Genomic DNA, 26,361 nt, shown 5'->3' on the forward strand with positions numbered 1-26,361 from the left:
AGACAAATAAACAAAATATCACCACCATCACTAGTCCATTATCATCAAAGGAGCAATGGTTTTAACTTAAAAACACATCACAAGGTAGAAACTGATTTTCACTCAAAAGAAAATGATCTACTACTAAATTCAAACATGAAATTTCTAGAGAATTTCGTGTGCTAGAGAATTTCGTGATAGCACACGAAATTATGGTCTTCTTACAACATTTTTTTTAACGATTTTGTATATTATAGTACTTCTTTTAAATCCCCATGAAATGTCTTATTAAAATTAGGACATCTTCTTGGTTCAATAATAGAATTCTTTTGCACTTAAAAAATACTTATGACTTGTCACTTATGAACAAACACCCTAAAATTATTCCCTTAACACATTGGGACATAGAGATTTTACCAAAAGACATTTAAACATTGAGATTGAGGTGTGTCAACTTTTATTACCAAAATCATGAGAGAAGGTATTCATTGTGAAAATGGTAAGATAAGGAGAAGATTTTGACTAAAGAGACATCATATTGTTTGCCATTAAAAACCATACTTATAAAAAATTTCAAAATGAGTCAAAGGATCTCAAAATAAGTACTCAACTAGTTAGCACTAATATAACCCTAACTTAGTTCTAGGATTTCTTAATCCTTCAAAAAAGCATATCCTAGTTGGGGATATCATGTAGAGGTGGTGGCGGTTGTAGCCTAGTAGTGGGCGGTGGTGGTGGCGGTGTAGTGGCGGCCGTGCCGGTGCCGAAATATGACATCATCTTTATACATAGGGGTATTTCAGTCATTTCACAAGGAAGAAAAACAGTAGTTAAAATGTTGTTCATTCTCTTCTATATAAAACTGAAGAACCAAAAAATAGTTTTCCAAACAGAGAGTTTTAGTGAGAGAAAGAGTAAAGGCAAAAACTTCTCTCTCTCTCTCTCTCTCTAACTAACTGTGAGTGATTCTGAATTTTATCAATTCCATTGATTCTCTCTTCCTCTTAAAAGTTCAATTTTTGAAGGTTCATTTCTATACTGAGCTCCAGATGTATGAACAAACTGAATTATACTCAGATTTCGTTGATTGATCATGATAATTTAGTCATACAGTGTGATTTTTGAGTTGTTTGAAGATTGGGTAGTGTTGATTTTGAATTGATAGAATTAGGGTTTTGGGGGTTTGGTTTGAGGGGGAGGTAGATGGGCCAATTGTTGCTTCCTTTTACTGAACCGCCAATAAAAAGGCGAGCTGGTTTGCGAAGGAAACAAGCAGGAAGAGGTTCTTATAGAGGGAGTTAGATACTGGGATTTGATTATATCTTTGGGGAGGAGGGGTTTTTAGGTTTTGATTAACTGGTTTTTTCAATGTGTGGGGAAATGGGACTAACTCCATTACAACAAGTACTTAAAAGTCTCTGTTTCAATTCGGAGTGGAAGTATGCAGTTTACTGGAAGCTAAATCATAGAGCTCGAACGTAAGTTTGTTAACCTCATTTATATCTACTTTCTAGTTTTAGGGTTTGTGCTAATTGCATTACTTTTCCTTTTACATATCTATACCCATTATATAATTGGTAGCATTTTGACTATTAGGCTAGCTGTATTCGTATTGCAAATGAAATTGGCTCTCAACTTTTAGTATGGAATGACAATAGTTTTACGTAGGAACAAAACCTCCTTGACCAAGAGTTGATCCGCGCTCTCCGTGGTGAAAAGATAGACATGTTACCACCTGATCAAAGCAGAGTTCACGCTCTTAAGTTTTCGGTTGTCCGGGTAAAGGATTGTGAATCCTCGAGTGTGGAGAATTCATAGAGCTGTCAATTCTAATTAGAAAAGGTTATAGGATTTTCCTCTCAGATTTGTTTGGAAAACATTAAACGAAACTTGGATTGTTATACATCTTCCTAGAATCCCTTGTTGAACAACCATTTGCTCTAATGCTTGAGCTTGTAGAATGAGATATCAACTGAACTTGTGAAGTAACTGTGGATTTTTTACTCTTGAGTGTATGTGCTAACAATCCTACACTAGAATTCAAAATTTTCGTATAGAGAGATCGGGCTCTGCCTAGGGTACTTGTTGGATTTTAGACCTTGTAGGAAACTATGTTCGGGAGATTTTGTGCTTTGCAAGGCTCAACAAACTGAATTCCAATGGATCCCTGGATCCCGAAATCCCACCTTTGAAATGTTTACTCTGACACAACTGTACGTACTAAATTGAAAAATATTTCTTCAAAGTTGCAATATTGTCTAAACTGGAGATATTCAGCAAGTTCTGAATCATTAAGATTTGGCATAAAATAATGTTAGCCTGTAGTTTTCTTGATGAATACGGCTATTTCGGGAAAGTTCATATTTTTTGTGGTGTGCGATTTAGAGGTTCTAGTTGAATACTAACTCGCTTATACTACTTATTAGCAAAATATGCTTTCTTAGTTTGAATTCTGAGATTTTGTTTTCATGAGTATTGCTCATTTCAGGATGTTGACTTGGAATGATGCTTATTACAACAACCAGGAAGCACTTGATCCTTCACATAAGTATCTTGATACACCAAAGAACTCGCATGAAGACCATTGTTTGCGGGACCCACTTGGGTTAGCTGTGGCGAAGATGTCGTATATTGTATATGCTCTTGGTGAAGGGTATATAATATATATCTTATCCTGTCTATATTATAGCCTTTTGATCTTTTGGCAGCATATTTTTTCTAGCTAAACTTGAACCAGTTTGGAGAAAAGTAAAATATTTTCTCTTGCTAATCCTTGCAAGTTCTATGCTGAACAGAATCGTTGGACAAGTGGCAGTTAGTGGGACACATCAGTGGATCTTTGCAGATAAACCGACATCAAATATCAGATCATCATCGGAGGTGAGGTATTTCCTTGGGTCTAGACTCTAGACCTATATGACATGGACATGGATACGAATATTAGCATCCAACACCTGTTCGAAGGACACAGTTGTACAAATATATGTTTTCTTCTTTAGTTATTAGGTCCTCTATTTTGTAATAACAATTTTCTACTTTTGGGTCAACAATCATTATTATACACAAGCAGTAAGAAACTAGATTTGAATTTTATGGTCCTAACGGGATTTTGTACAAGTGCAAACAAGATGTGTATACAAAATCTCGCATTATGCCAATTCAACTGACTACGAGTATCTACGAGTATGTATTGGATGGAGTATGGGTACAACTACCCATATCCGACACAACAAAGAAAATTGAAAACAATAGTTTCTAAAAAAAGAATATTGGGAAGGAGTGCCCATATTCATAGATAAAAACTAAACAAGATAGTCATATAAGCTTACTTTTTGCTGTCACTAAAAGATCATCTTCCTAGATGGCGTGGTCTCCATTCTTTTTCATACTCTGACCCATTTTCTCTTGTTTTTTCTTTGGTAACTTCTAGTTCTGTGATGGATGGCAAACTCAATTTTCAGCTGGGATCAGGGTATGATTGCTCCAAATTTTCTCTTTCAAATCATTGATATGAATTTATAGTATTGTACCTAGAGAAGTAATCACATGTGGAACATATACAGTAGGAGTGCCATTCATCTTTTGGCATGGTTTCTCTATCGTGTGTTCGAGTATGAGTTTGATCAATTTTAGGATGCATTCAGTATGATGCCCAAAAACATGGACCATCTTACAAAAATCTTTGGATTCTGCATATTTGTGTGGTGTGTGTATGACTAGAGAGATGGTTCGTTTATAGACTATACTGAAGTTACACATTCCGACTAACTTAAACCTTTTTTCTACCACAGAAGTCATAGTTCTGATGAATATGTAATCTTCTTTGTTTTTCAGACAGTTGCTGTAATACCAGTTTCTCCACATGGAGTTGTACAACTTGGATCTTTAAATAAAGTATGTATGAGAATTCTTAAATATAACCATTTACCTACTCCTCAAATTGTTAAGTAGAAGATCATATTCTGTTTCTTTAATATAACTGATTATTTTATCAAGTAAGAGTTCAACAGTAAAATTAATGCTATCTTTGCCTATGAAACCAACTGAAGTATGTCTATGGTTCCTCTGATATTGTGGAAATTCTTAAATATTCACAATCCCTGTATACTTCTCTGGCTTTTATTAAGTGCTACATTAACCTCTAGTTAGCTCAGATAAAGTTGGGTGTGAACAGTTGTACAGCACCCTTACGTACGTGGGGAATTTTTTGCAAATTTTCCCTCCAATTTATGCTTTGTTGGTGTTTATCGGAAGTGCTATAGATGAACCAGTTTCTAATACGCATGAATTTGACAAAATATGATGGGAGTATTTATGGATATTCTTAAAATTACTATTGTTGGAGTTATGACTTGTGTATGTGTGTGTGTGTGTGTATATATATATATCTACACACATGTTTAAACACCAACAAAGGTGTAAAAATCACTTTTTAAAACATTGGTTTGCATTTATCTAGGGATTTTCCTTCTAAGAAACTTGTTAGAAAATAATGAACGAAGTAGTTCAACTTTTCTTCACTACCTTCTCAACTTTAGATCTACAACACTTCTCTTCATTATTTTCTAACAAGTTTCTTACAAGGAAATACCATGGATAAATGTAAACAATCTATACAGACTATAGTAACCTTACATTAACTATATATTTACATATATTTTTATGTACACAAGTCATAACTCCAACATATAGATTTCGAGACCATGCTTTTTCGAAATCATGTGAACCAATTAGAAAGTGTCCATGTGAATAGAATACCACTCACCAAGGCATAAATGGGGTGTAGAAAATTTATCAAAGTTCGCCTTATACTAAGTTGTGCAGATGCTTGATATTTAAGACACCCTACTCTATCAATTAGTGTGCTTATTAGACACTACTAGATATTTCTAAGACTTATATAAACATCACGAAATCATTTATGAGATGCAAACTCGATACGAAAAGTAGTGTAGGTTGCAAAAATTCTCTCACTTTAGATCTGTATCAATCTCTAGAAAACACATTCACCAAACTGCCATCTCAAGTTCGCGTTAAAATTGCATGCTTCTTCATCTTGGAGAGCAAACTTGTCTGGTAACAATCGTATGTAAATTTGATACTTTATCCTTTCAGCGTTTTAGAAAATTATTTCTCCAATGGGATATATAGACTGGAGAACATGAAATTACGATATACTAATATTCCTTGTTTTCCTTCCACCTACAAAGAGGATTGACTAACCAAGCTTCTGGTTTATATCTACCTTCTGTCTTGGAGACCTAGGCATTATGTTAGATAGCAAAAACCAGAATAAAGTAATTAAAAGGGAAAGCATCCAAGTATTAACACATTAATCCTCTTAGTCTCTTAGACTGAGGAGAACGCATGAGGAAGATAATGGAAATTCCATAACATTAGCTTTGCTTTTACTTTCTAATCCCCTCATTATCTCTTTATCCTTGGAGAGCTTCTACCTATTTTCAGAATGTATATGAATTCGGAGATCACCAAATACATTTAAGCATTTATATGTGGGTGCACATAAAAATACTACTATATGTTCTTTTGCCTTTAAAGGCCTTACTTCCATGATTTCTTATCTTCACATTCGTTAGTTACGTATTCACCTTAATGAGTCTACGATCTTGGATTGCTTTTAGCTTCATAATCAGTTTTATATGTATGGGAAGAACTGGTCCCAACTCTCATGTTCCAACTCTTTTCCTTGTCTGGTGAATCAGGTCATTGAAGACATGAAATTGGTTATCCACATCAAGAATGTATTTTATTTGCTTCAAAATTCCTCTATGGATTTCATGACAAATCCAACGAACTTTACCATGCATAGAACCCAATATTTGGTACGTGCCTTCTCCTTTACTACACTATTTCCCACTCTGTTATATAACATTTCTGCTTATTTATGTCCATGCCTGGTTGTAGGAATCAACTAAAGCTTTTAGTCAGGAGACTCGTACTGATGTTCTGCACAGCTCAGAAAGAAACAGAAATGAAGATATTTTATCTCACTTTTCTTCTGGAATATACAATTACTCATCTCCCTGTACAGGTGTTGATCAGAAAACTGCAGCTGAGGTCGGTTGTAAGAAAAATAGTGGAGATATAAACACATGCTGGAGTGATACGCTTGTAAGTTCAAAGAGGACTGAAAACCCTACTGCATACAACTTCCATAGAGATGAAGTAAAGGATACATGCCTAGATAATTATTTTGCACTTCCAGTTGAGAAGTCTAGAGTAGATTATCCTTCACCCATGGACCTCTATTCTACCATTCTGGGTAGGGTTGACTTTGATGGAGTAACTTATCCTCAAAATGAGGAGCTACTATTACCCAAGCCATCTAAATTGCAGCTTGGAAGAAGTTTTGAGCAGATATCAGATTGCCAGACTGAGGTGAGTTGCATCGACACTATGGATTCTTTGAGATTTTCTTCTTGTTCTGAATTATATGAAGCTCTTGGACCGATATACAAGAAAGACCAAGACCTCTGTGCGTTGAGAGAATCTGCAGAGACAAAAACTGCATTACAAAGTCAGCCTCCGGAAAGGACTTATAATGAACACCAGTTCACAACAGAGTGTGAATCATCGCAGCTTTTAGAAGCAGTTGTGGCTAATACTCGCCCATTTTCTAGGAAAGCTGTAAGTGAAGGGGGCATTCGTAAATCAGCAGAATCAATGTTAACCACTGGAAAAACCCCAACGTTTCTTCCTAAATATAGCAAAAATAATGGTTGTGGACCCAATGGATCAGCTGTAGGACCCTCCATCTTGTTTGCTGAAAATGTGGACGATGACTCACTCTTGATTACGGGATCAGCGAAGAAATTTACTCTGAGATCTCCAAATGAGTCATCGTCAAAGACTCCAAGCACCTCTAGCAAGCAATCCGAGATGCAGTCAGAACCAGCAAAAATTAACAGAAAGAAGAGTAAGCCTGGGGAAAGTACTAGGCCCAGGCCAAGGGACAGACAACTGATACAAGATCGTGTTAAGGAGCTGCGGGAGATTATACCCAATAGTTCAAAGGTAATTCAATCATAATTTGAGGTGATAATGATTATGTCGTTCTTGTTTTTTCCATTTGGGGCCATATTTCTGCATAATATACTGAGGACTCTTAGAGCTATTTTTCAGTGCAGTATTGATTCTCTACTCGAGCGTACAATTAAGCACATGCTCTTTCTACAGAGTGTAACTAAGCATGAAGACAAGCTCAAAATATGTGCTGCTACAAACGTAAGAAGTTCCTGCCAAACAACAAATAAAATTTTACTTTTCTGGCTTTTCGATGTTTTTAAAGGAGGGAGTCTAGGCGACATATTTTCTTTAGGCATTATAGTAGTCCTAAGACAAATTAAAGCTCGAAAGCATTTCTTAACTCACATGAATAGCCTTTTTATTCAATTCCTGAATGGCATTTTTTTTCTTCTCTTCCATTTCCTTCTTTTTCTCTCCATAAACATTATTAACTATTTTAAGCTGAGCTACTACCCAAGATGAGTAGCACAGGTGACTTATAAAGCTTTTATGTTTGGACTAGGTTCCCTTCATCTTAGCTTGTCCGTGGTATTTGCTTTCTCCATTCGAATAAAAAGAGGCCCCATAACTCAGAAGTGAACCATTGTGCAAAGAAATTTGTGCCACGTATATGGGCTACGGATACAGTATAATGGTGGCACACTAACTACATCCACATGTGCACCATAAAATTTCTGAATATTTGTTTCAACTTGTTATTCAGAAGACCACCATATGAAACTTACAATATTATTTCCGAACCTGCAGTTACGTGGTAAGAGAATTGGCGTAGAAGGATCCTCGAACCAGGAATATGGATCAAGTTGTGCTTTAGAGGTTGGAAATGAGACTCAAGGCTGTCCTATAGTAGTAGAAAATCTCAGCACGAACGGGCAGATGCTTGTAGAGGTTTGTACATGTTGATTTAGAGATGGTTTACCTGCATAATGTTTACCTGAGCACAAGTTTTATGTATGTCTATATAGATGTTGTGCGAGGACTACAGAGGTTTTCTTGAGATAGCTGAGGCCGTTAGAAGATTGGGTCTAATGATCTTAAGAGGCATGACTGAAGTCCATGGGGAGAAGACATGGGCATGCTTTATTGTTGAGGTATAACCTTGAGAAGAGATTACCTTTTATTTTTCATTTTCAGTGTGATGAAAGATGAAAGAATTTTAATGTTCTAAAAACTGTCATAATCATATATGCATCATAGAATCACTCTGATCTGAGCCAGGAGCCTCGCATGCATTTCACTTGGTCCCACGTTGCAAAGTAGACTTAGGTCATAGTGTACCAACTTGTCTTACATGACGGCTAGGCCTTTTAAGTGAGTGTAGTTTAGTCTAGGGAAGCCTTGGTTGTTTAAGCTTCTGCAGGTCCATGCCAAGGAAAGACCATGTAAAATTCGAACTAGGTGGTGCCTAAATGAGGGACAAAGTGGTTGTTGCTAGGGTTTCGCGGAGATTCAGCAGTTCTTCGGCTTCCAGGACAGATTCTCTTGTTTGTGCCTCATAAAAGAACTAGCCGTTTGGCGGAAATCTTGATATAATTCAAAAAAGCAAGTGGTGAAGGCCTTAATCACAATGAGAATCATTGACAAGCGTACGAAACATGTCTTTGTGATTAAATCCTCAAATCTATTGGACTTCAAACGCATATTTGAATGGCTAAATCCAATTGGATATAAAAAATTATGATAATCCTGATCATGTATTGGGACTTATAATTACCCATTTACCCCTTCCCCTGAGCTCTAATCCAGCTCTATGTCAATGGTAATTGTCATCTATCAAAATGTTACTTCCACTTTTAGATGTGTAGTATCTTATTTCGAATAGATGGTTAAATTTTAAAATTACCTAGCTGATATGATTTTGTTCAACTTTTCTGCCAAGGGAAATTGTAAGATCACATAATAAACGTCTGGATCTTGTAATTGAGTTTGTGTTTCACTGGACATGGATCTTACAGGGACAGAACAACAGAAATATGCAGCGAATGGATATCATATGGTCACTAATGCAGTTACTGCAGCCAAAGACTACATTCTAAGAGCTGAGATACAATCAGCCGAGCATCAACGGTTTAGATCAGTTTTGAGATTCCTTCAAGTGTTTGAGATTCCTTCAAGTGTTCCCTAACTTGTGAAGATGGTATTTCGCCTTCGTATTTGTTTCTTTTGTATGTTTGTGTAGTGTTGAAATTTGAAAGGATTGTGAGTGTTTCTTTTACAAGATTTCTTGGTGATTTTGCAAACTGTCCTCTTGAATAAAATCAAATTGCTTGGTGATTTTGGTTATGTAGTTTTTTTTCATTTTAGAATGGTTCCTTTTTGAGCATGAATGGTTCCCTTATCGAATAAGAGTGAAGTAGTATTTTGGATTTTGAAATGTTAATTATTGTCTAATTTGTGTTGTCTAACTCACCTTAAATGGTTGATTCTCATTGAGTTTGATCCATTTGAATCAGATATTTTAAGCCTAAGTTACAAGTGTGTTCTAAAATAGTCTTAAACCAGTTTCGTTATCAGTCCATCAGATAATTTAAGGTTATTTTTCTAGTAAATCTATCCTATCTCAAGTAAAAATTCCATGTTATTTGACTAATATCAGAATTAGCATGCATTAGAAACAAAATATTATAACATTTCTAGAAAGAAGAATTATGTTCTTTTTCTAGGATTTGAGACATCAGAAAGTCTAACACTCAGATTAAATTTGGAGGTTTGTAAAGTACATAGAAAACTAAACAAAAACGCCGGCCCTCGAAGTAAAAGAACGAAAAAATATAAAAAAAGTTCAATAAATAATGCCCGAAGGAACACAAATTTAACAAAATGTACTGGCAGATATAAAAATATTGGGAATGAATGTCAGTAGCCAGTAAGAAACCTAAATTTGTAAATTGATCTTTGTCAGTGGAGATTGTTGCTATTTCTTCTCTACCCAGTTTTTGCCTTGGGACCTTTTTTCTTGGTGGGAGCTTGTCTCTTTGGTACAACAGAATTCTTCATCCCTAGGAAAAATAACAATGCACCAAAAATTGCCAAGCCCTGCAAGAATTTTGAAGTGTAATTCGATGAGAACAAAATAGAAACTTATTCTTGTCGACCCAAGTCTTATGCCGGTTAAGAAGCGGCCATGTTATTCGTGGGTAACAGTGTCGGTGGAGCGGGTTTTTTTTATGAAAGTTGCATTTTGGTCATGTACTAGCACAGATGCCACAGAATTCAACAGGTCGAAATAAACTTCTTTGTGGTTAGTCAAAGAACGAGTATGTCATGAATCATACCTGTGAATACTTGAGAAGAAATTCGACAAAATCATGCTTTGGTATGCCATTGTTGCAGAGATCATGCAGGAGAGGAGACGCTACCAACTGATGAAGAAGCTGCACAAAAGATGTACCAGATTCAAATTTTCATCATATATGGAGCTTCGGGACACTAGGGTATTGTTGAAGGAAAACTAAGAATTCAAAGGAAGTGAATCTAATGATAGATAGAAAAGTTATATAGGTTAAGAGTACAAACCAGTAAATAAGCTCCAAGAGAGCTACCAAAGATGAAAAGTACACCTCCGATTCCCTTAAAAGCTATAGCAGCAGCAATCAAATGCTTAATCTGCATATAAAGTAGAAGTAGTTAACAATAACACAACCATCGGCTAATGCTCAAATCAACCCAACCCAAAAGCAGAGACGGGCAACGGTTTGAGGTTAAGAGACAAATACTTACTTCGACATCAGGCACTTGGACCCCAAAATTAGAGGTCACGTGATTTGTAAGAAGTTCATACTTGGGTTTGAGATCCTTAGCTGCTGGCCCACCATCAACTCCAAATTCATTGAAACTACAAAGTCGAATAGATTGACATCAAAACTTTAATCGGAGGATCAAACATCATAACTAGTTTTTGTTTGCAACCATATCTAATGATCAGCAGTATTCTTGCAAGCATTGTAATTCCAAGCAATGTAAGAGAAAGGCAACTTGCTTTATGACAGAAAACAAAGTCCAAAACATTTGACCATCAAGAATATGAAATTTTTTGTTTGTTCAAAGATCAAGAATATGAATTGAGAGGCGAAAATGTAATCTGACATTTGTTGCTGCATGTCTATAACGTACGACGCCATAACAGATATTTGTTCAACAGAAAACTTACAGCACTATAAATTCAAAGTAGATACAATCAGGATATATACTTTCGACGTAGATATTACTCAAACAGACCTGCTTGGGCTCAAACATCACTCATTGTCCCCGAGCTAATATAATGTAGATTTTCACGGGACATGTAAAATGGTTACGTATCCAACTGATCACACAAAGATCTAAGACCACAGTTACCTTGCTAATAAGTGTGTGTGTGTGTGTGCGCGAGCAATCTGTTTTGACCCAAACCAGGACTCCGAGATAGGAAACTATCGAAAATCGCAAATTCAATTCCCTAAACAAGGATTGCATTGTTCAGCTGTGGCAAAAGTTGGAACTTTCAAATAGCTGTAAAGTCTAAATATTAGATTTAAGCATTGATCTTCTAAACCTAACTCCTTACTTTCATTATTCCCCCTTCCCTTACCAACATTGTAGCATTCAATTCTCTTTATCTTTTCATTAGTTTTATTGAATTAGAGGGGTGACTAATATTATAATCCAGACCAGATAACACCAAAACTAGATCTAATATTAATAATATTCATAACCCCCAAGCTAGAAACCAGATCAACCCATCTCCCCAAAGACCCAAAGAAATCAAACACTAAAAAGGAACGATTTTTTTGTAGCTAAATTTCCAAATCTCAAATCTACCACCAGATCTAAGAAACCCCATTGATCTAAAGATGAAAAGGAAAAAAAAGATAAAGAAGAGAAAGGGGGAAGGACTTACTGTTGCCATGCGGAGAGGATAAAAATGGAGGCGAATAGAACTCTGCCTGAAAACGAGATGAACCCCATTGATTTTACAGAGAGAGAGAGAGAGAGAATATCTCGCTTAACCAAACTCAGAAATAATTACAAACTCAAGAAATATATTTAGAGAGAGAGACACAGAAGGAGAGGCCGAAGTGGTGCTACACAATCAGAGAAGTTGAGAATTTTAAACGCGCCTCCTGATTGTGTTATTTGCTATTTCACACCTCCTTTGACTTCGTAAATCTAGTTTGACTGTATTTGGATAGGGATGTCCAAGATGAGTAGAATCAACCGCAAAATTGTTATGAGCCCACCGAATTTGATATCAGTAGTAGTTGTAGGATTCAACCGCAAAATTGTTATGAGCCCACCGGATTTGAAATCAGTGGACTTGAGCACATTCCGTAACCAAATCACTCTGAATCCCCCGAATTTAGTGCATTTTTTCGAGGGGACACTTTTAATTATTTTCTAGAATAAGGGAGGCACCAATAACACTGTCGTCAGATGCTTTCACACCCAAATTTAGTTAAGTACAAAAATATCCTTATTTTCTTAACATTATTTTTATAAGGGCTCTAGAGTCATTATAGTCTTACATAATATTGATGTTGATGATGCATAAATTGTTCAGACGTTGACTAACGTTAAAGAGTCAAGGTCAGACCTGATGTCCAACGGGTCAACCCGACTTAAGATAACAGAACAGCTAAACCCTCAACGTTCCGCCACCTACGTCCCTAATTGGGAGGTCGTTTGGGACCAGCTAAGAGGTATCAGCCTTGTTTCTCCCCAGGCACGAATAGATCAGCTCTGGAATCTCTTAAAGAATGAGGGAGGTCCGCGTAAGTTAGGTCGATGTGTCACACCCTAAATTGGGGAGGCAGAAGCGCGCCAACAGCTTACCGACTCAATCCCGGAATCTCCTTAAAAGATCCCAGTCGGTAAAAGAACTTAAGTGTTTAAGCAAGTTTGGACTTCAAGAGTCCTGAAGGAGGAAACATCTCTTGAAAGATCTATCACCTCGGCAGGATATCTACGAAGGATCCTTGAACTTAGGCACTTCTATTTATCCTAGATACGAGATAACTATAAGGGAAACCCTAACCATGAACAGTGGGAAACTTCCCTAACCGGTGGATCACAACCGCCTCATACAGACCGTCTAATCACAGCCGGTCTACCTTAGCCTATAAAAGGGCCCCCATCTTCTTCTACAGAAGACAAGCTTTCACACGATCTCTCAACCAGAAAGATCACCCCTCACACAGAGTTCTCATACTCGCCCCCAAAAGGTTCAATCAATATTCAGTCTTTTACTGCAAAGAGCAACCCAACTGTCTTGAGCGTCGGAGTGATTTTCGAACCCTTTGCAGATTTTCTCTCCAGGAATAAGGAGCAGGAGCTGGGAGCAGGATGAAGGAATCTAACTCAACATCACGGAATATTCTATCATAACAGACGTTGTCATGCATCAAGCCCATGTTTCATGTTGATATAACAGAAGACTATTTTTTGACATCAACAGATGCGTCATTAATATATTGACTAAGCTCAATAAGAACCATCACAAAGACACTTATGTTTTAATTTCATGAGAAATCACTGAGCAAACAATTCTTTTTATAAAATGTATCTTTCTAATAACATTTATTTTTCAATATCTTTTTTCTAATAGATGCACTACTATTGGAGCAAGGCTTTAAACGCTTAAAAATTCCCTGAAACTCAAGTGTAAAACGTCCTTTGTTCTTTCGCAACTGGTCACGTTGTTGTCATACGATCCATTTGCATGGTGTGACGCAGCATCTGCTAGGCCACTGTCAACAAGACTCATAGGCAAGGGTGTCATACCACTGGTTTGTGACATTCAGATATTTTATCAGGCAAGAGTTTAAATGCTCTAGAAATCTCATTTGAAACTCATGTGCCAAACAACGCCCTTTATTCTTGCGGAACCGGTCATGTTGGGCCAATACGATCAGTTCCCGTGGTGTGGTGCCTTATCTGCTACGCTATGGTCAACAAGACTCGTAAACAAGGGTGTCATACCATATGTCGGGACTTTCGAATTTTTGTAATAGATGCAACACTATTAGCGCGAGACACAAGCACTCTTAAATTCTCATTTGAATATCATGTGGTAAACAACGCCCTTTGTTCTTTTACAACTGGTCACTATTGTGGGACATAACTCGTTTACATGGTAGATAACTACAAGTTTCTAACAAATTATATACAATCTGACTAGAGTTATTGGCCCATGGATCACCATGACTCGCTTGAATAATGAATGTGGCGAGCTCTATTCAAATGGTCTATTGTGAAATGCTATGGAAGGGAGTTGCAAGTAGAAAAAATCTAAAAGCAACTACTACTATGTTTTTCTGCTAGATCAGCTTTATATGGACATATTTTGTACCAAATTATTGGCGACTTGCGAGGGAAATATCCCTTTACCAGTCTCGTTTCTATCAAATTCTTTTTTTTTGTTGCAAACACTATACATTAATAAAGCAGAGTGTTATTACGATAGAGATCCGTTAGAAAAGTAACAATAATTGGAAAAGTTCTATTACATTTCTGGATTCTATCGAATTTCTGGGTTGCCATCTTCTTTTAGGCAAATTTTGGAAGTTGAGAGAAGAAAGACAACTAAAATTTAATCGTAAATATTTGTCTAGGGTTCTTTAAAACTTGATAGAGATCTTCATCTACAATATTACTGTTTGATCGAGTTGATGGTTGTTCATTCGATTAAAAAATATATTTTCCCTCCATTAAAACAACATCAGAAATATCTTGAGACATGATAAATGTAAGCATCCAATAGAAGAAGAAAATATGAATAAATAAACTAGTTGTTTATGAGTAATGGCCCTTATATAATTTGATTGTGGAGAAGAAAAGATAGGTAACGTTATTAAAATATTTGGAGTTTAAGGAAGATGATGACAAAAAAAATTAATCATTAAATTTTTTAAATTGTGTTTTTGTTCTTTCTAACCCCTCTATATTTCACTATTTAATTGCAATTCATACAAATAGCTCCTAACTATAGCTCTCCAACAAAAATAACCAGCTGACCGACTCTCCATACCAAACACCTCTAAGAGAGGGAAAGTAGAGAGAGCCAAATTTCCTTATCCCAGAGTTCAAAAGAAAGTAGACATGCAAACAATATTCTTCCCAACTAAATTATCCATCCAATTTGACTTTTTCAAAGGCCCCTTAAAGTTAAACAAATTGGTGGGCCCTGTGTGGTGGGGGGCCAGTGCGGGCGTCCAGCCCGCACTGCCCACCACACGACCCTAGTTGAGTTTAAACCCAACAAATTGTTCAAGTTATTAGACAATAGGTCGTCATGTTTGGCTTGCGAAAATAGAATGTAATCATCAGAAACCACATTACATAAAGGTGTTTTGGTGCATGGAAAATGCATTAGTAATCACATTTCGAGAGGAAATGTAATTCCTCCTCAAGGGAGGACCCCAAATCCGTGAGGTGGGTAGATTTGTGATTCTTCTTCTTTTGTAATCGTCAATTAAATAATCTACATACATTTGTAGCAATTTTATTAATGACAAAACCAAACAATATAGTTAGGTATTACAATGACCAGAAACCACATTATAGAGTTTCTATTCTTGACAATTACATTTGCTTTTGTGACTCGAACATAACCCGAAAGTAATTGATAATAAGTTGTGAATTGTGATGGTTAATATTCACACGAATGATCAAGCCTATTTACCACACTTATGGAATGAAAACAAATGAATCAATAATGATGCCCAAAATTCCTATTCGCATAAATTGATCCTATTTCCAACATAAAGTTAACCGTGGAAAAATATTGTTTAATCGCCCTAAAATGGTGCATACCACTTGGTCATTCGAGAAGTAAAATATGAGATGTTGGAGCAAATTTAACTATTGTTTCGATTCAAACATTACATAGATTGTAAATTTGCAAATTCTTTAAGCGATTGTGGTAATAAGGTTTGAGTCCAAATAAAACCAAGAAAGGGTTTGTTTACTATTGAGCAATGCATGGTTAATCTAGTACATTTACATTTACCTTTTTGTCCATCTTTTTAGATTATCAATGAAAATAATTGTAACCAAAGTCTTACTGTCAATTTCAAATTAATCTAAATGTTATCTCCTTCGTTCAAAGTCATCGAAATTGTTTAGTGGCCGAGCTTGTTGCAAAGTCTGCGAGAGAACCTTATCGGACCATAATCAATATTGCTCTATTGCTCTATTGCTTGCAAGGTTTCACTGAATTTGGATAATTCATGCAATAATCGAAACAAAGTTAAGTGTTTCTCCAATCCAATTCCAGAGTTCAGCAAAATTCATATTAATAATGAAATTTCAGATGAGAAATCTGGTTCAAATTACGAAGATGATTCTTCAAGCGACTATTCCTCAAGTAAGTCAGGATTATTGAAGCCAAAGAAGCAATTGAAGAAGAGAAAAGGCATTCCTATTAGAGCACCTCTCATGTAATTAATTGGGAAGGTTTGGATATTCTTTTATCTTTTTCATGACTTGTCGAATTTATAAGACTTCAAGTGATTTATGGGAGATTTACTATAAGGCATTGCCATTTTGCCATATTGAATTCGTGTAGAAGAAATTACATCTAGTTCTAAGAGCTCACATTTTAAAGGAATTAAAGTTACTTTTTTATTTTGTTGAACTAAGGAATTAAAGTTACTTGCTCAAAAAAAACAATAAATGATAGACATTCTTCAATGAACACAAAAACTATCATTACTTCGCTATCTATGATATTTTTTAGTACATAAAGTCACTGGCTCTTTTGCTTATTATGTATAAATTTTTCACATGAATAGTCTTTTTTATACTTTCTGTCTAAAATTCTCAATTTTGGAAACAACATACTTTTTCTTGTTGAAAGATAACTTATATTTTTAAAATGTAAGATTGTCCTTACAATACTATTAGAAATAAGTTTTAGAATGTATTTCCAGTATCTATTGCCTTAAGTTTTCCTTGACTATTTGGCTAGCTTATCGACAGGGATATTATGATTTCTGACTATGTAGGAGAACTGAACATGTTGAACTTAGGGATGAGACTTTAACTTGCCGAATGTGAGTTGTCGAATGCCAACGTATTGTTTTTTCTGGAATCATGGAGATGCTAGTTTAGACTTTGGTTATCGCTTTCAATAATGATGTGTTTGTAGTTATGAGTAATCGCCTATCGAACTCCGGATAAAATGGTTTTGACTCCACTTTCCTCGCTCTAACGAGCTCGAAGAGTTTCTACTTTTACTTCAATGAACTTGGCCTAAGAATCATAAACAGTAAAGCTAATGGCAATATAATTGTTAATGTCAGTAAACGAGGCAATATAATTGTTAATGTCAGTAAACGAGGTATCTGTATTAACGTTATAATATGGGTAAACCGGCAGAGTCAACATTGAGAACATAACCGTTTAGTGGTCTTAACTACACCAAAAGTGCGAGGGAATGATAAAATCTGGTTAATAACGTGAGAGGGTATACTAATAATATTCTCAAAACTTTGATCACATCCTGTTTTCCAGATGTACCATAAGATAGTAGAAAAATGGATGTCGGTACATGGGATATTATCTAAATCCTGCCAAATAAAATCCAATCATAAAAATGAAATATGCTCATATTTGCTTTAAAAGTACCTAAAAAGCTATACAACCTATAAAAGACATACAAATTACCATACAAATTAATAAATCATTTACTTCGAAAGCGCTCTGAAATTCTCATTTGAAACTCATGTGGCAAACAACTCCTTTTGTTCTTTTATAACGGGCCACGTTGTGGCGATACGACCTGTTTACATGGTACATAACTACAAGTTTCTAACAGATTGTGTACAATCTGGCTAGAGTTATCCGGCCATGGATCACCTTGACTCAGCTTGAATAATGAATGTGGCGAGCTCACATGGTCTACTGTGGCATGCTTGGGAATTGAGTTGGTAAGTAGAGATATTCCAAAGACAGCTACTACTATGTTTCCTACTGGGACATCTTTTGTACCAGACTACTTCTGAGTTCTGAGGGAAATATATGTTTATCAGTATTTTTTTTTCCAAAATTCTTGGGTTGGCATCTTCTTTACAGAGTTTCTAATTTATTTATCTTGGATGAGTTTAGACCCAACAAAAATGTTCAAAGTTATTAGAGAGTAGGTCATCTAGGGCGTGTTTGGTTCGTGACAATAGAATGCAATTATTAGGAGTCACATTACATAATGGTGTTTGGTGCATGGAAAATGCATCAGTAATCACATTTCGAAAGGAACTGCAATTCCTCCTCAAGGGGAACCCTGAACCCATGAGGTGGGTAGGTTTTGGTATTCTCTTCATCTTGTAATCCTCAATTAAATAACATACACACAAAATTAATTTGTAGTTTTTTATATTGACAAAACCAAACAATATAATTAGGTATTAAGATCGATAACCAAAATCACATTATAGAGTTTATGTTCTTGACAACCACATTTGTTTTTTGTGTGTCAAACATAACTTGAAAATAATTGATAATAAGTTGTGATGGTTAATATTCACATGAATTATCCAGCCTATTTATCACGCTTATGGAATGGAAACAAATGAATTAATAATGATACCCAAAAAGAATCCTATTCGTATAAATTGATCCTATTTCCAACACAAAGTTAACAGTGGAGAAATATATTTTAATCGCCCGAAAATGGTGCATACCATGTTTGGACAAGTTGTTCATATTATTTATTTGTACTTCTTGTTTGATTTGGTGATAATAAGGTCTCACCAAGTGAATAACTCAACTTCTCAATTAATTACTACTTGCCTACTTGGTCATTACCTATGATAAATTTGCAAATTCTATAAATTTTTTGGGTGATCATAGGGTTTAAGCCTAGAATAAAATTTAAACAAGATTTACCAAAATAAGTTTTGCTTTAGAAGTCACTTGCTAAGAAAGAGAAAATGGGCCAATCATTTGAACTATAAGAATAAAATGAAACCCCTATATTTATATGAGGGTAGTGATGAGCATAATCAATGGTTAACCAATGGGGTCAAAGTATTGTTCTTTTTTTTGAAGAGCAATGCCTAGTTTTTTTTTGTACAATCAATGCATAGTTAATCTAGTATATTTACCTTGTTTTCCATCTTTCGATTACCTCCTTAGTTCAACTACTTACTCGAAGTGATGTACAGACACTACCTCTTGAAGATGTAGCCGAGTCTACCTATAACACTAATATATTAGATGCAAATGAACTCATATCAAACCTTAAAGCATTAAGGGAAGAAAAAAAATAACCTAACAAGAAGATGAAAGACATTCTTCAATTAACACAAAAACTATAATTACTACGCTATCAACCCATATATATATATATATATAGAGAAAGAGGTTCGACATAGATGGAGATATCCACAAGACATTCACAAAAAGATAACTGTCACAATGACAAGTTTGTTAGCTTTAAAAGCAACAAGATCATCGGAAAAGCATCTTGAGCTCTTCAATCCTAGCAGATCGAACTTCTTCATCTGTAAGAGCTCCTGCTATCATTCGTTGCTTCCTCGCCTGAACCAGTTGCATTCTCTCCTCCACCGTTTCCTACAACGACCCATCATTCAAGGGTATTAAGAAACCAACTTAATGATATTGAAATGGACTTTTATCAATCAAAACCAACAAGGAAAAGAAGAATGTTACCTTGACAATGAATCTCCTGACGGAAACTACTCGTTTTTGTCCAATACGATGAATTCGCATAATTGCTTGCTCTTCAACAGCAGGATTCCACCATGGATCCTGTTTACAAATCGAAGCTAATGTCAGAAAAAAAAAATTAAGATTCAAACAAATCGTTCTTAAACCTTTTCGGGGTTTACCATCAAAAAAACATTAGATGCTGCTGTCAAATTCAAACCAACACCACCCGTCTTCAACGACATTAACAACACCTGAAACAGGAAATGTTGAAATTAAAAACTGAGAGCTTGTTAGTGTATGAACAATAATGCATCTTTATGTTAAACTGAATCTTGAGAGAATCCCCAAGTATCAAAAATGTAGAAGATATTGAAGATAAGTTACCATCTTCTGATTAGTTTCGTTGAACTCTTTCAACACCTTCTCCCTATTCTTCTGCGACAACGATCCATCAAATCTCAAGAACCCAATTCCTTTCTTCTTTAGTGGGATTTCTAACAGATCAAAAAATGAAGTCCATTGGCTAAACACTATACTCTTTTCACCAGTACCCGAAAGGCGTAAATTCTCCAAGCATTCAAGGAGCTTGGCAACCTTACAAGATTCTCTCCAGTTGTTACCAGCATCAACTCTGAATGGGTTTTCAGTTGGGCAAGAAATTAGATCAGTTTTCTGTACTTGCTGCCTACATATTGGGCACGACCCACCTGCCGGGGTGATCCAGCTAGAAACAAGACACTCTCTACACATTCTATGTGCACATGGTGTGAGCACTGGATCATCTGAAGACTCTAGGCATATAGGGCACTCTGTATTTTCACCCCTGCGGATTCCTTCGACAACCTCTTCGACATACGCTCGAGTTGGAACAATTTTACTCCCCCTCGAGGAATGAGGGTTATTTTCTAGAAAAAGTCTTGAAAGCTCGTTCAAGTCTGTATATTTTTTGGTATCTGCTCGGCTGCATAGTTTGAAAGAACAAAAGTCGAGATTAAGTTATAATTAACAAATAAGTAAATGGAAATCAAGAAAATGTGCAAGTTGTAGGTACTTTGAAGTTACTTACTTCATGACCAGAAATGGATGGTTGCAACATTGCCTTAATCGTAGTAGTAATTCGAGGATAGATGCGTAATTGTGGAGAACTTTGCCTTCAGCAACAAATTGATCAAACTGGATCTGTTTATTATAAAATGGTATGCCAATAGCCATTTAAAATAAGTACTTCTCAAACTAAAGGGTAAAAAGAGGTGTAAAATCTGAGAGAACTAGTTTGAGATGAAGCTCTGAACACAAGTTTACCTTGGATCTCTTGAAGAGGGCTCTATAGAAATCACATTCAGCTTCAGATTGCTCGCACTCAATTGTTTGAATGTCAGCCGGAGGAAGAACGAGTATGGGCCTGGAAGTTCATAGCACCAAAAAGCTTATCAGGACAAATTCATTCTTCAAATAAGAATATTCAGAACTGGGAAAGAAACTAGAGAGATAAAGGAAAAGAAATTCAGACCTTCCTTCTTTATCTTGTGTATCTTTTGTTCTCCTGAGCATTAATGGCCTCAGGATAGCCTTAACTAGTCTCAACCCTCTTTCATCCCCATCCTCGTAGGGTCTTTGAATCAACTTGTGCCACCTAAAACAGTCAAAGTTAAATACAAAATAAATTTTTTATAGAATTGTTTGATGCTCATCGAACATGGGTAAGATGTAACAGTTATACCAGACAAGGTACTTGTTGCACTTACCATGCCCAGTTACACCATGGCTCAACATGTAAGAAGCTTAAAAGACTGTAGAGATCTTCTAAGCTATTCTGCAACCATCCAATAAGAAATCTTAGTAAACAGTCAGACTAAATACCATAAATATAATCTTATCTTCAAGAACCAAATACGTTCATTTTCTCAGAATCAAGTAAAACTACTGAAAAATGTTGCCCTTTAAGTTCGACAATTGAGTAAGTAAAAAAATTGGAATAACAGAGTGGAACAAAACTGCAGCTTTGAACCTCGTCATTTGTGCTAATGATTTTATTGAGTAAATTGACTGAGAAATACTAACCTGAAGAGGGGTTCCAGTAAGACACCATCGACAGTGAGAAGAAAGTGCAAATGCTGCCTGAGCACCTTGGGTCCTTGAGCCCTTTATAGTGTGAGCTTCATCTAGTATCACCCTATACCAGTTTACTTGGTGAAAAACGCTTTCCAGCCCATCCTAGATTAAGTAAAGCAAAATACATCAACAACTGATAATATAGATGAAAGGATAAGCAACTTCTTTAGGAAGAAGCAAATTAAATACAAACACAAGTTGCTTAGTTCATACAGATTTAAAAGCTGCAGATAAGACTCCATATGTTGTCAAGACCACATCGTGCTCTGCCAATGCATATGGTCTAGTGGTTCTGTCCACTCCATATTGCACATATACTTGAAGGCTTCCTGCCTTGGTATGAGTTTCGAGTTCATCCTGCAATTTTGAAATTCATTAGTTCCAAAGTGGAAGTGTTGAATTATATGTATTTAGAAGTGTTCAATCTTCTGTCCGACAAAATTGGAATTCAAAAAGTAAAGCCCAAGGTTTGAATTGCTTTCTACTGTAAATACAGAGGAAGAGGAAAATATACCTTCCATTGGCCAAGCAAAGCCATCGGACAGACAATAAGAGTGCCACCATTTACTCTTGGTGTGGATACTGCTTGTGAGCTTCTGCCCCTTCTCCGTAATTGTTCAGAATCATAACTTGTAATTTCTTGACTGCTAAAACTAGGGTCTCTTCTCTCTCGTCTTGCATGTATAAGAGCAATTGCCATGACAGTCTTTCCAAGGCCCATTGCATCTGCTAAGATCTACACAAAAATACCCATTCTATGAACAATATTGCAACTTCATAGTTATATCAATGGAAAATTGGACAATATCACTAGGTAAAGGAAGACTTACTCCTCCTCGTGCCATCTGTGTTGCACTTGGAAACTTGGTAGTAGCTTCACCAGAGAAAATATTTACATAGACTTCAGAAGCTCTCCTGTTTATAAACGACAATAATTAGATACTGCAAGAGGTATTTCAAGAACCCATGAAGCTAATCTATCAGAATCATACTTGTCAGTTATACGGTAAACCTCCCAACATGGATGAAGAGTGTTTGCTGCTCTCTCAACATCAATTCCTTCTTCTGATTTTGACATCCAATAGAGTGCTTGTTTTTGGTACGAGTGTAGAACACATGTAAGTGTGTTAGGAGGATTCATCTCCTGTACAAATTGAGCAAAACAAAAAGTTTAATAGTCATATAGTTCATAACGAAGAGAGAAAACACAAGTTACTTAAAACAACTAATCGTTCGAGCTACAAATAGCGTCATTTACCGGCAAGTCATACATATCTGCAGCACCAACAAGCTTGTTCAAGGTCTCCTCGGAGATGGTTTGTTCATCATCTTTTGGTTCAGAAGGTTGTGGGACTCCCCTTGTTCGTTTTGCAACAGGAACCAACGGTAGAGCTCCAGCTGCGTCCTGGATTGATCAAAATGATTATGTCATAAAAAATTCATCATCGATGAATGTTAGCATACACAACCATATAAATTGATGGTCAGAGCAACTCTTGAAGCAAAAAAGCAAAAACAAAGAAACACTGTACAAATAAATACAATAACAAGGTCCTTAAAATTTGTGAAGTGAATAAGGGGCATCAAAGCAAAACTTCAAACAAGCTAAACTTATTTAGAACCATTTTTCAATCGTATTTGTATTCTAATGCAATTAGGGTATATTAGAAAATAGAAAGAAAATGTTATGGTAAACTTACATTCAGATTTAGGGATCGCTTTCGACTGTTAAGCTCCTCTGGAGTGAATTCAGCCTGACCAGTGCAAATCAGAGAAAAGTCAGTTTCAATGATAGTGGCTAAAAGAAAAAACACCACAAGAATAGCAAAGAACGAGAATAGACCTTTTTAAATGGCTTAATCTTTAATAAGCTGAATAGAGTTGGAAGTGGATGAAGAGTTGAATCCATTTGAGGGGTTAAATTCCATGATTTGTTGCCTTCCGTGAAAACCGAAACATGAATGTAGTAGCTAAAAGAACACCAATAACATTTTCATTATAAATAAGTAATTCAAAGCGATAAGCATCACACAAAGGACTCAAAATCAGATACCTAATAACAATTAAACAGAACAAAAATGTAGATTTCTCGATACATTAATATGTTCCAAAATGGATAAATAGAGCAAGGGCAAAATCTATTACCTCATATACAAATGGACATCTTGCATTATTCGAAGCTCCGATGGACTACCCACACATCGACCAAAAACTTTTACCTTCGACGAGTTAACAAGTGGAATAACACATTTACTCCACTCAAGGGCTAGCCTTCCAATCTGAAATAAATATAACACAAATTTGTTATCATAATCACTTAAATTTATTGTTTACCCTAATGAGTACATTATATCAAACACTTAATCCGCAAGAATCTTTAGAAATTAAATACCAAAAGAAAATTAGGGGAATGATCACAAACCTCTCCTGATCGTTTAGTCGAAAATCGAACAATCTTAACTTTGGCATAGGTTTGTGGAAAAGTGAAATAGACAATCTCATTAAACCCTAGTTTCTTTCTTTTACATGTAGAAATACCCAAAACTGCACTTCTTCCTACCAACAACCAATCTGGTTCTTCAGGAAACTCTCCATCATCTATCACTTCTTCTACTTTTGGTTGTGGGTTCACATTTTTAGGTTTAGTTGGACGATCATAAGGCGAAGTTCGAGGGAATGGACGAGGATGAGACGGCAAAACCAGAGACCGAGAAGTATCCGACAAATCAACAGAAACTAATGACCCATAATCTGAAATTATATCATCATCAGGTTTGATTACTGGTACCAAAGCTTGACACTTATTTAACTCAAAATCCTTCATTTCTCTCTTTACTTCAACTTTCTTATCAAGATCTTCACTTGATTGAGTTGATTCCTCTATTTTTGCTACCATCAATGGCTGAGACTGATTTACATGTAAATCGTACTCTTTAGGTTCTTCCTTTACCAAACCCACTTTCTTATCAATACCCTTACAAGATTCTTCTTCTTCCTTTTGAACTAGACTCATGGGCTTCTTCAAATCATCATCTTCTGCGGAAATTTCTTGTTTGACATCTGTAGAAACCCTAGATCCAGTACTAGTGATGGTCTTTCTAACAGTCATGGATTGGTTTGTTCCTGACCCTTGTCTATTAAGAAGAATATTAATGGCTTCATCTATATTGTTTTCTGAAAGATATAAAGCTCTAAGAATGGCTGGTTTTGATAAATGGGTACCTAAAACTGTTCGAATTTTTAAAATCTTTTCATCTTCTTCGGTGATCTTCGTCTCCATTATTGAAAATCAACAAGAAAAAGTACTTTTGAGAGATGGGTTTTGAAGAAAAAATCTGGGTTGGGAGAAATGTTGTCAGAGAAAGAGGAAGTAATGAGAGCTCTGTATGAAAAAAGATTTGTTAGGGTTTTAGTTTCATTATATATGATGAAACTTTTCGCGCCATTATAAAAGAGTAAATATAAATTTAGCGCCAAAAACTGGAAGAAAATGATAAGATTAAATTATTTCTGAAGGTTTATTTCTGGGTAAATATTGGAATTTGGCGGTAAAAGAGTAGTTTTCCCACGCTTTTTTTACTGTTAAAAATTGGCGGTAAAGAACAGATGTTTTTTCGCGCTGATGGAGTAATTTATCTTTTTGGAAACTTTTAAAAGCGCTTTGAAAAAGTGTTAAAGGTGTCTCCCTTTATATACAAGCACACAGCCCATAATCCATATTTAAGGGGCTAATTTGCCAAAACAACTGTTTTTTTTTGTTACAGCAAGTCTAGAGTAGGGATTAGGACTCTGGATTTTGGGAGCCCTTAGTTTTCGTCAAATCGAACGTCGGGTTCCCAAATTTAAATGATGTGTGTGTGTGTGTGATCGATCGAGAAGATGACAGGACTCTATCAAGATGCTAAATATGTGAGTATTATATTGTAGTTATATCTTATAGTTATAGGTTGTAACTAATGTGATTGTGTGTGACATGTTTGTGTAGTAGTAATGTAGCACTTTGAATGTAAGACACGAACGCAGGTTGTGCTAGGTTGTTATGATGTAAAAAAACAATTACATGTAGTATTTACACATAGGATGTCTATATTTAGGATAATACCGAATCACTTGGTTTAAGTGAGGAAAGGAAGTGGACACAAACACATGTTAGCCGCATAGTTGATAGTGGACCAGGCCCTGAATTGGTTTATAAGTTGGAAAATAATAAGGGGTTTTCACTATATAGGTCTAAATGACATAGAAAAAAAAAGGGATATTTTGCAAAAGGGGCAAAGTAATGTTCCAAGTGATGAGTTTGGAGCACAAATTTGAAATTTTTTGAGTTTGGAGCATTGACTAACTTTGACTTGATTTTCCATCCAAAGATAACAAAAACTAACTTTTTAACTTAACTTTCCATCCAAAGTTAACGGAGGCTAACGGATGTTACTGTCAATTTTTCATTACTGTTAGATTCTAGCATCGACGACTCACATCATTTTGCCAAATGGTCGGAATTAACTCATAGTTTACGACCAAAACTTTTTCTTCTGTAGAAGAAGTCCACTTTTGAACCAATGCAAACTCCATTATATT

General features: G+C 35.8%; 3 protein-coding genes across 4 annotated transcripts; 1 reads left to right on the forward strand and 2 right to left on the reverse strand.

Annotated features, from left to right (window-relative positions):
* The first annotated feature begins 557 nt into the window (after window positions 1-557).
* Window positions 558-9,300, forward strand: LOC147559049 (transcription factor EMB1444-like). 2 transcript variants are annotated; one of them, XM_086660821.1, is made up of 11 exons: window positions 558-1,457; window positions 2,468-2,632; window positions 2,775-2,859; window positions 3,410-3,451; window positions 3,814-3,873; window positions 5,703-5,822; window positions 5,905-7,014; window positions 7,123-7,224; window positions 7,774-7,914; window positions 7,992-8,117; window positions 8,982-9,300. In XM_086660821.1, the coding sequence occupies exons 1-11, from the start codon at window positions 1,348-1,350 to the stop codon at window positions 9,060-9,062; spliced, it is 2,142 nt and encodes a 713-aa protein (XP_086516947.1). In that variant the 5' UTR covers window positions 558-1,347; the 3' UTR covers window positions 9,063-9,300. The 2 variants fall into 2 exon arrangements, with proteins under 2 accessions (XP_086516947.1, XP_086516948.1); XM_086660822.1 differs by lacking the exon at window positions 7,123-7,224 and having other exon boundaries at window positions 607-1,457.
* A 334-nt stretch (window positions 9,301-9,634) lies between these two features.
* LOC147559050 (uncharacterized) lies at window positions 9,635-12,120 on the reverse strand. The gene is made up of 5 exons (XM_086660823.1): window positions 11,903-12,120; window positions 10,747-10,861; window positions 10,543-10,632; window positions 10,302-10,400; window positions 9,635-10,062 (listed from the first exon to the last, which is right to left on the reverse strand). The coding sequence occupies exons 1-5, from the start codon at window positions 11,968-11,970 to the stop codon at window positions 9,952-9,954; spliced, it is 483 nt and encodes a 160-aa protein (XP_086516949.1). The 5' UTR covers window positions 11,971-12,120; the 3' UTR covers window positions 9,635-9,951.
* A 7,150-nt stretch (window positions 12,121-19,270) lies between these two features.
* On the reverse strand, window positions 19,271-25,441 carry LOC147559051 (Helicase protein with RING/U-box domain-containing protein). Its single transcript, XM_086660824.1, has 18 exons — window positions 24,206-25,441; window positions 23,929-24,062; window positions 23,627-23,753; window positions 23,484-23,537; window positions 23,042-23,188; window positions 22,776-22,927; window positions 22,614-22,698; window positions 22,298-22,519; window positions 21,997-22,140; window positions 21,733-21,885; window positions 21,417-21,484; window positions 21,182-21,304; window positions 20,974-21,073; window positions 20,738-20,850; window positions 20,056-20,632; window positions 19,851-19,922; window positions 19,672-19,770; window positions 19,271-19,572 (listed from the first exon to the last, which is right to left on the reverse strand). The coding sequence occupies exons 1-18, from the start codon at window positions 25,061-25,063 to the stop codon at window positions 19,450-19,452; spliced, it is 3,351 nt and encodes a 1,116-aa protein (XP_086516950.1). The 5' UTR covers window positions 25,064-25,441; the 3' UTR covers window positions 19,271-19,449.
* Between the last annotated feature and the right edge of the window lie 920 nt (window positions 25,442-26,361).

Source organism: Eschscholzia californica, unplaced genomic scaffold (assembly GCF_041429995.1).
Source record: "Eschscholzia californica isolate CP2 unplaced genomic scaffold, dmEscCali1.0.p SCAF_2, whole genome shotgun sequence".
Classification (NCBI taxonomy): Eukaryota; Viridiplantae; Streptophyta; class Magnoliopsida; order Ranunculales; family Papaveraceae; genus Eschscholzia; species Eschscholzia californica.